Genomic DNA, 9587 nt, shown 5'->3' on the forward strand with positions numbered 1-9587 from the left:
GCCATATTCTTGCAGTAGTCTATGTTATGACCCCATTAAATCATCCACTTTTCAGAAAGTTTAAGTTTACTTTTGTATTAAGCTCATAATTCCGCTGCCCCTCCATGGCTATGAGATGATGATGATGATGTCCTCGTTGAAAAGCGTGTGTGTTATGTTATTCACTTTTGCAATATCCCAAAAAAATCTTACATAGGTACTGGTATCCTGCTGTATTGTTGGCATCAACCTCGATGCGTGTATTAGCAGCTGGATGAAGTCTCAACATTTTGTCAAAGTTGATGAAGGTCTCATAAAATAAAGTTGTGTGTGTGTTTTTTTGTTGTTGTACTCTATTGCAAAATGTTACCAAAGTAATTTTGCTAAAAAAGTTTACTTTTTGATTTTGTTTTGAATATAATCTGACATGAAGTTTATCTACGTGTCTATAATGTACACGTAGATCGTTCATTTATATTAAGAAACATGTGTTGTGTCAGGGCAAAGTAATAAAATTTAACTTACCTTATGTCTCAGTTTTAGTTAATGAAGGTCTCCTTGCACACACACATACACACAATTTGCAAATCTACGATGAAAGTTTAAAAGATATAAAACATTAAATATGGACTAAGCATTCGTTTAGGTAGTTGTTGAAAGTAGTTTCCCTCTGATGTTATTTTGAATTATTTGAATTGATTATCTAATTTACCTTACCTTATTTTGAATTACCATGTAATAGTTTTTAAGTCACTGTTGAAACATCCCAGTATTCCAAATTAATAGTATGGCAACAAGTTAACCATCCTCTTTGTGTGTTGTTGTATTGAGTGGAGGCCGATGCTTCTTGGTGTTGCCACGAAGAAGTCTCGATCTCCTTTTACTACAGCATCACATCCAAGTGGTTGGTTCTCTGCAGCTTTTTATCATCTACATAAAATGTAAGTTGTATCCCATACACCCCTCTAAATAAAAGACAACCATATCATCCCATTTTGAACTCAATCATCTCGGGTTTTCATTTAAAAGGCAAGTGAGGTGATTCATTCCTCAATAAACTTGAAGCTTTTATTTTATTTGAAATAAAATAAAAAATATAAATAGTGAATTTGGAGTAATTTTCAAACAAAACGAAAAATATACTACATCTCCGTAGTATGAATTTGCCATGTGCAAAGTTTCTCCACATTAATGACACAAATCCCAGCTCATTTACTCCCAAATAGCTAAAATCCCTTATTGATATTGAACATGGTCCTTCGAACCTTTATTGAACACAGCTTAATGGTTAAATACCTCAAAAGTTCATTTTGTTAGTATCACGGAAACCCTAACTCGCTGTAACAAATGTCAAACTGTCGTTTTTTTACATGTGCCAAGACCGAAAGGAGAATTATAAGTTTTTATTAAATATTTTTCATCAGACAACGGAAAGTTAGTTCAAGATCGTGAAATCGGTGGAAAACTATTGTTCTCCATCCCACGCAACGAGAACGCGAAGAATTGCTGAAATTTTTAGTTACAAGGCCCTGACACGTGTAGGTAACGGTTCAAGGCCACCAACCTTGGAAACGGGCACATTCTGCAGGAACTGTACACTTCAGCAAAACCACAAAATTAATTAATCGGTATACGCAAATTAATTACTATTTCGGCAAAAGACCACCTTCCCCATTCTCCTTCTATTCTTTATAGATAATAAAGGCGGCGGCATCGTAACTTCCAATTACAGGAAGCCCCATCATCGCATAAAGTAATGTGAATAATATCCAATATTTCTTTTGGAAAACATACAGAACGTACATAAATACGTAGTCTTCGCCTGAACCACGTTATCTAAATGTATGTACATCCCTGTTTAAAAGAGGAGGCGACAAAATTTCGAAAGGCTTGTACAACTAAATTGTTCTCACCGACTCATTCCTCCAAGTCAATAGACAGGGACACACAATTTCTAAACCCTTTCAACTGCACCACCTCGTCAGCAGTATATTTTCTTTGGTGATGTCCCGCTGGATTAATGATGTAAGTCCAATTCCAATTTTTAGCTAGAAAGATAAGTGAAAAAATATGAACCATCTCATTTCTTACGGATGAACAATCCAAGTTCCCTCCGAGAAAGATACAGGCGAACGAAAACTACCATCTTTCGGTAGAATTTAGTTTCATGATAGTTTTACTACATTTGCCTACAGATTTCTGGACACACCATCAAAGCCTAACACATTTTCACCAACATTCACAATAGGCGTCATCAATTTTTTTTTTTTGCATGTTTATAAGCCAATATAGGAGAAACTCAACACATTCCGATTAGACTAATAATTGTTGAATGCAAATGCCCAACACAATAACCACCTTTGAACAATCACAGATCTCCATTTATTCTAAATGGAATCTGGAATAATAAACTGGAATCATCCTTAAAGTACGCCACACTATTTCTACATTAGTGATTCACAATAACACACATTTGGTACCATATATAATTTTTCACCTTTTGCACAAGCTGGTTATTTATGTTAACTGGAGTTGTACTATGCAATAGTATTTGATTCTAATTTATAAATCTATTCTCGATTAGAACCCTTATAAAGGCCGCTAGAGACTAATTTTTGGCACACATGCTGGACGTTTTAACTGGTATGAAATTCATCTACAATAACTTGTATTGCCCCCTGCATGCGGAATCTGTTTTCTTCTAATTGCAATGTAAAGATAATATACACGCAGTATTGGTTTGAATCAGTATTTTTTGGACCCAATTGATAAACAATCCCTTTGTTTTAAGAGATAACCCCGTTTGAATTCACAATACCTGAGTTTTATATTCCTCTTTTAAGCCAAGACACAAACCATTATGGAGGATTTTACATTTTATTCCGATGATTTGGTAATATTTTGTTCGGAATTTGATAACCTTGCAAAGACTGAAATTACGGACTCAATGCTTGAGGTAAATTTGCATGACTTGAACCATCGATGGTCAGAGGTGCAAAGGTCATATAAGGAACTTCTTATCAATAAGAAGGGCGACCTTGACCAGAAGTCATTGGAAGCGGCACGAGGCAAATATAGCACATGCACGAAGTCCTTTCATAATTGTAAGGCGAATATCTTCGACTTGCAGAAAACTTTTGTTGCTTCCCCTATAAGCTCCTCCTTTATAGCGAATGACATTCCAGCTACCGATTTAGCTATAAAGGTACCTCCCTGCGACACGGAGCTGTTCTATGGAGGCTACGAAGAATGGCCAGCATTTAGAGACATGTTCTCTGCGGTATATGTCGATCACCCTAGACTACCGCCTGTTCAAAAGCTTTATCACCTCCGCCTCAAGTGTCGCGGGCAGGCAGGAGAGATTGTGAAGAAGTATAAGCTCTGCGGTGAAAATTTTTGCTTAGCATGGGAGGCTTTGCGTATGAGGTACGAAAATAAAAGGATATTAGTGGACAATCAACTTAAAATTCTTCTAAATTTACCTCCCATTACTTCCGAAAGTTGTGAGTACCTTCAATACTTGCGAAGCACAATTAATGACTGCCTCTCTGCTCTGAAGGCGCAGAATATCTCGACAAAGGACTGGGATCCTATACTTATTTACATTTGCTCCACTAAACTTCCCCACGAAACTCTCTCCCTGTGGGAACAGTCCCTGAAATCTCACAAGGAACTTCCAGAATGGGAACAAATGGACACCTTTCTCTCACATAGGTATGAAGTGGTGGAACGTTTGAATAGCATTCAAGATGCACGACCTGCAACTAAAGAAATTCATAGGGAAAGTACTACTGTGACCAAGGATGAAGCCAGTTTCCCGTGCAAGATATGCAAACTTAACCACCCATTGAAACAATGCCCAGAATTTAAAAAGCTTGACCCACAATCTCGAAGCACATTTGTCTCCTTAAATAACATATGCATTAATTGTCTCTCTTATACTCATACTCGGAAGAACTGTCAGAGCAAATTCACATGCAACACTTGTAACAAGAACCATCATTCACTACTGCATTTTACCCGAAATGGAGCTAGTTCTAATCAAAAAAGCTATAGTCCAAAATCACCGGTTAGCGACGAATCTCAGGCCCCAGAAGAAGCCCCGGATTCTTCTTATACGCATCACAGCAATGTAACTTTGGAAACAGCTTCACACTTTACTTCTAATGCTGACAATTCTTGGAAAGGAAACACTTTGCTACCTACTGCTGTTGTCCAAATAAAGCACAATGGTGATTTGTTAAAAGCAAGAGCTTTTCTTGATCAAGGCTCTGAGCGCTCTTTTGTTTCGAAGACTCTTCAGCAGCGATTAAAGCTTGTGGTTGAGAATAAGAATTTCCAGATCCATGGAATGGGTGGTGAAATTGTGGCAAATTCTAATTCCATATGTTCGTTAACTCTGTATTCAGAGAAGCATGAGATTGAGGTGAATTTGGGAGCGATAGTTGTCCCAAGAATCACAAGGCTTTTACCTAATTTCGAGATAGCCAAGTCACAAACCAATTTTAGTGGCATAGAGGGTTTGGAACTCGCAGACCCTGATTTCTACACTCCTGGGAATGTAGACTTGCTCCTCGGCAGCGATGTGATGCCCTCTCTTCTCATAAACGGGTTACGTAAGATTTCTGAATCTCTCCTTGCTCAAGCCACAATATTCGGTTGGATTATTAGCGGGCCTATTCAGTGTCAATCTGTTTCGGCATTCTCCATTGGAATTTCTGAAATGGATGACGAAGCCATTAGTACACAACTCAGAAGATTTTGGGAGCAGGAAGAGATACCGAATAAGATTCCCTTTTCGAAAGAAGATGAGTTCTGCGAATCTCTGTATGTGAAGACCACGTATAGGAATAAGGATGGCCGATATGTGGTTAAACTTCCATTCAAACCTGGGTTTCCACGGGAGATGCCTTTGGGGTGTTCTCGTTCTAAAGCCCTCATCCAGTTTATTGGTATGGAAAATTCTTTGAAAAAAAATTCCGAGTGTGCCGAAACTTATCGAAATGTTTTGGCCGAATATTTGACACTTGGTCATATGACACCAACATCATCTCAGGAAATAATTTCCCAAGGTTCATTTCACTCATATTATATGCCTCACCATGCGGTTATGAAGCCCGACAGTCGGAGTACTAAGCTAAGGGTAGTCTTCAATGCTTCAAGGAAAAGTAACTCAGGCAACTCCTTAAATGACATCTTATTAGTTGGACCAACCCTACAACTGGACCTCATGACCCTGATCGTTAATTGGCGGCTATATCAGTACGTTTTTTGCGGTGATATAGAAAAGATGTATCGCCAGATCTTGGTCCATGATGGAGACACTCCCTTTCAACGAATCGTCTTTCGGATGAACCCATGCGATCCCATTCAAGACTTCACACTCCGAACGGTGACATTTGGTGTAAATTGTGCACCATATTTAGCCATCAGGACATTATTACAGCTTGCCAAAGACTCTGAGGATCGTTTTCCTCAGGCAGCACATATTTTAAGAAATGAGACATACGTAGACGATATTCTGACAGGCTCTCATGATTTAAATTCGGCTATAAAAGTGCTCTCTCAAATCATTACGGTATTGGAATCTGCTGGATTTCATTTGAGAAAAATATCGGCAAACACCAAAGATATACTGGAATCCGTTCCCAACGAATCACTCTTAGATTGTGACTTTCTCAAGTTCGCAGAAACAAGCGGTACTAAAACGCTTGGAATACAGTGGAACGCGCTGAAAGATTGTTTTTCATATAAAATAGAACCCATAGAAAAACAATTAGATATTACAAAAAGAAAAATACTGTCCACTGTCGCAAAAATATTTGACCCGGCGGGGTGGATTTCGCCCATTATAATCCAGTCAAAAATGCTCCTACAACATCTCTGGTTGGAAGGAACTAAGTGGGATGAAAGCGTCAAACCCAATACCCTGCTCAAGTGGAATCAATTTGTAGATAACATACAGCTAATACCCAACATACATATTCCTCGCTGGGTAAAGTTTGCCCCCCTTGTCTCTACGCAGATTCACGGTTTCTGTGACGCGTCTGAGAAGGCGTATTGCGCGGTTATCTACTTACGTGTCCAAAGAAATCAATCAACGGAATCTAATTTATTTGTGTCAAAAACTAAAGTGGCTCCGCTAGAACCCGTAAGTCTACCAAGACTGGAATTGTGTGGTGCTCTACTTCTCTCTCGGTTGGTGAAAAAAGTACTGTCTCAACTCCCGATAAATAATTATGACCTCTACTTATGGTGTGACTCATCGATTGTCCTCGGCTGGTTAGAAAAACCGCCATCATCATGGAAGACATACGTCGCTAATAGGACAGCAGAAATTATTCGAAATATTGGTAACATTTCATGGCGTCACATTCGATCAGCAGACAATCCAGCAGATGTGGGTTCTAGGGGTTGTAATACTATGGACCTCATGCAGAATTCCTTGTGGTGGAAGGGTCCAACATGGCTTATAGAGCCGCCAAACGAATGGCCAAAGTCTCTTCCTGCATATATTGACCCGCCCGAAAAGAAAAAGATAAATGTTTTCCATATGAACGAAATTGTAGATCCCTTAGAAAGATTTTCAAGGTGGGACCGCGCCATACGAGTAATTTGCTATGTACGAAGGTTTTTGCATAACTCCCACAAAGAAAAACGACAACAACACACTCAAGACTCCAAAATTATAACACATTCCGAATTCACCGAAACAAAAAACTTGCTAATTACTTTGGCCCAAAGGCAGTACTATGGCAAGGAATATCATTCACTTTTGACGTCAAAACCTATTAGCAAGAAAAGTCCTTTATATTCTCTAAATCCTTTTATTGATAAATGTGGGGTACTCAGAGCCTCAGGCAGAATCTCAAATTCAGATTTCGCCTTTAACGAACGCCATCCCATCATAGTCCCCGTAAAGTCCAAATATTGCACTTTATTAATCGAGTTTACTCACATTTTTTTGATGCACGCCGAACACAACCTAATGATAAGGACAATTCGAAGCGAATATTATGTATCGAGGCTTAGATCAGCAATAAAGAAATGCATACATCAATGCAAAACTTGCATTGCATATAAACAGCGCCTCCAAACACAGTTCATGGCAGCATTGCCTATTGAACGAAGCAAATTTTCCCCTCCGTTCACCATAACAGGTCTAGATTTCGCGGGACCATTTCCAATAAAGGTGTCTCGACTACGACAGGCTACATTTCTTAAAGGTTATGTTTGCATTTTTATTTGTCTAAGTACGAAATCCATCCATTTGGAACTCTGCTCGGACCTTTCATCTGCCTCATTTCGGGCTGCCTTTGTAAGATTTGTTGGAAGGCGAGGCCTGCCACAAAAGTTGATGTCGGATAATGGTACTAATTTTGTGGGGGCTGAGAGAGCATTTAATTTCCAATATGTCCATTTTCTCAAAGCCATATCCAAGGATATTGTTGAAAAGTACGCTACACATGGATTTCAGTGGACCTTTATTCCTCCCAATGCCCCACATATGGGGGGAATTTGGGAAGCTGGGGTGAAATCCTTTAAAATGCATTTTCGGAAAGTAACCCAGAATGCCAAATACACGTTCGAGGAATTTTGCACCCTTTTAGTACGAATCGAGGCGGTCTTAAATTCTCGACCCCTATCACCGATGACGGACGACCCTTTGGAATTATTAGCCTTGACCCCAGGTCACTTTTTACGAGGTGCTCCTATGGTTGCTATGCCGGAGGCTACTGACGAGACATTTCCTATTGTAGACAAATGGGATAAACTCAAATCTATCCAACACCAATTTGCTCGGAGGTGGAAGGATGAGTACATTAAGGAACTTCAAAGCAGATACAAGTGGCAGCGTTTGCAAAAGAATTTATCCGTAGACCAGTTCGTCCTTATTAAAGACGACTCCTTGCCTCCGTGTGAATGGCGGTTGGGTCGCATTACAAAAGTTTATCTAGGACCAGACGGTCTTGCCCGGGTAGCTGATATAAGGACTCAGCTTGGGACCATAAGGAGACCAATAGTAAAATTGTGTATTTTACCATATAATGCTCCTCAATCTTAAATATTCCTTACAATCGTTTCTGTCAAGACGTACCTATTTGAAATTATCATTATTTCATATCATCACACAAAATTTTGTCTTCCACAGGGACAGAAGAAATTCCAGAATCCATCAATGCCTAATTTGTAAAAATTATCACCCTCTTAGATATTGTAGACAGTTCTTAAAAATGGCGGTCAAAGATCGTCGTCGTGCTGTTGTTCGCCATAAGTATTGCTTAAATTGTTTGGCCCGTTCGCATAAAACAGCGCAGTGCACATCAACTAATTTATGCCAACGTTGCGAAAGGGGACACCACACCCTACTCCATGAACCAATTCAACAAAGACTACAACCAGAACGATGCCGAGCTGACAGAAGAAGAGTTCTAAAAAACAAATGCCAACGTCCAACTACACAATTGCGTCCAGCCGAGAGAGGTGGTCATAACTCAGCAAATTCTAGACTACGTTATGGTAATAACAGTAATTCAGAAAAATCTCAACGGTGCCTGGAGAAAGCTTTTCGTATATTGAACCAGCTCAAACGCGCTCTATAATTGTTGCCCTTTCCGGCCAAGGGGGGCAGGATGTTGAAAGTAGTTTCCCTCTGATGTTATTTTGAATTATTTGAATTGATTATCTAATTTACCTTACCTTATTTTGAATTACCATGTAATAGTTTTTAAGTCACTGTTGAAACATCCCAGTATTCCAAATTAATAGTATGGCAACAAGTTAACCATCCTCTTTGTGTGTTGTTGTATTGAGTGGAGGCCGATGCTTCTTGGTGTTGCCACGAAGAAGTCTCGATCTCCTTTTACTACAGCATCACATCCAAGTGGTTGGTTCTCTGCAGCTTTTTATCATCTACATAAAATGTAAGTTGTATCCCATACACCCCTCTAAATAAAAGACAACCATATCATCCCATTTTGAACTCAATCATCTCGGGTTTTCATTTAAAAGGCAAGTGAGGTGATTCATTCCTCAATAAACTTGAAGCTTTTATTTTATTTGAAATAAAATAAAAAATATAAATAGTGAATTTGGAGTAATTTTCAAACAAAACGAAAAATATACTACATCTCCGTAGTATGAATTTGCCATGTGCAAAGTTTCTCCACATTAATGACACAAATCCCAGCTCATTTACTCCCAAATAGCTAAAATCCCTTATTGATATTGAACAGTAGTAAAAAAAAAAAGAATTTTCTATATTATTACAAACTGGCAATCAACGTATTTTAAGGTATTTTAGAACAAATTATTGCATCAAAAATATTAAAATAAACTTTATGTTCTTAATGAGTTATGAGTCCTTTATGACCATACTAAGAAGATGTGTGGATTGCATATAAAATCTCTTGGGCCTAAATTTCTCCAAAATCTGATAAGAATTGCGTCCTCTTTGTATTCAATGCACCTTCTGAATCCAAAACCAGTAAGGAGGGGAAAAGTCGGACGGAGCCCTGTACAATACCCTAAACCTGCCCTATAAGTACAATGTGGGAGCTGTATCCAAATCTGAACCAATTTTGATGGGGCTCGGCCGATGTTTTCAG

General features: G+C 38.8%; 1 protein-coding gene across 4 annotated transcripts; it reads left to right on the forward strand.

Annotated features, from left to right (window-relative positions):
- The first annotated feature begins 637 nt into the window (after positions 1-637).
- On the forward strand, positions 638-8967 carry LOC131995696 (uncharacterized). Of its 4 annotated transcripts, none has more exons than XR_009397554.1 (3): positions 638-1607; positions 1675-2004; positions 8192-8967. XR_009397554.1 is itself a non-coding variant. In XM_059364589.1 (3 exons), the coding sequence occupies exons 2-3, from the start codon at positions 2000-2002 to the stop codon at positions 8580-8582; spliced, it is 456 nt and encodes a 151-aa protein (XP_059220572.1). In that variant the 5' UTR covers positions 1274-1607; positions 1675-1999; the 3' UTR covers positions 8583-8967. The 4 variants fall into 4 exon arrangements, 3 of the variants coding, with proteins under 3 accessions (XP_059220570.1, XP_059220571.1, XP_059220572.1); XM_059364589.1 differs by having other exon boundaries at positions 1274-1607; positions 8132-8967; XM_059364587.1 differs by lacking the exon at positions 1675-2004 and having other exon boundaries at positions 638-920; positions 8132-8967.
- The last annotated feature ends 620 nt before the right edge of the window (positions 8968-9587 follow it).

Source organism: Stomoxys calcitrans, chromosome 3 (assembly GCF_963082655.1).
Source record: "Stomoxys calcitrans chromosome 3, idStoCalc2.1, whole genome shotgun sequence".
Lineage (NCBI taxonomy): Eukaryota > Metazoa > Arthropoda > Insecta > Diptera > Muscidae > Stomoxys > Stomoxys calcitrans.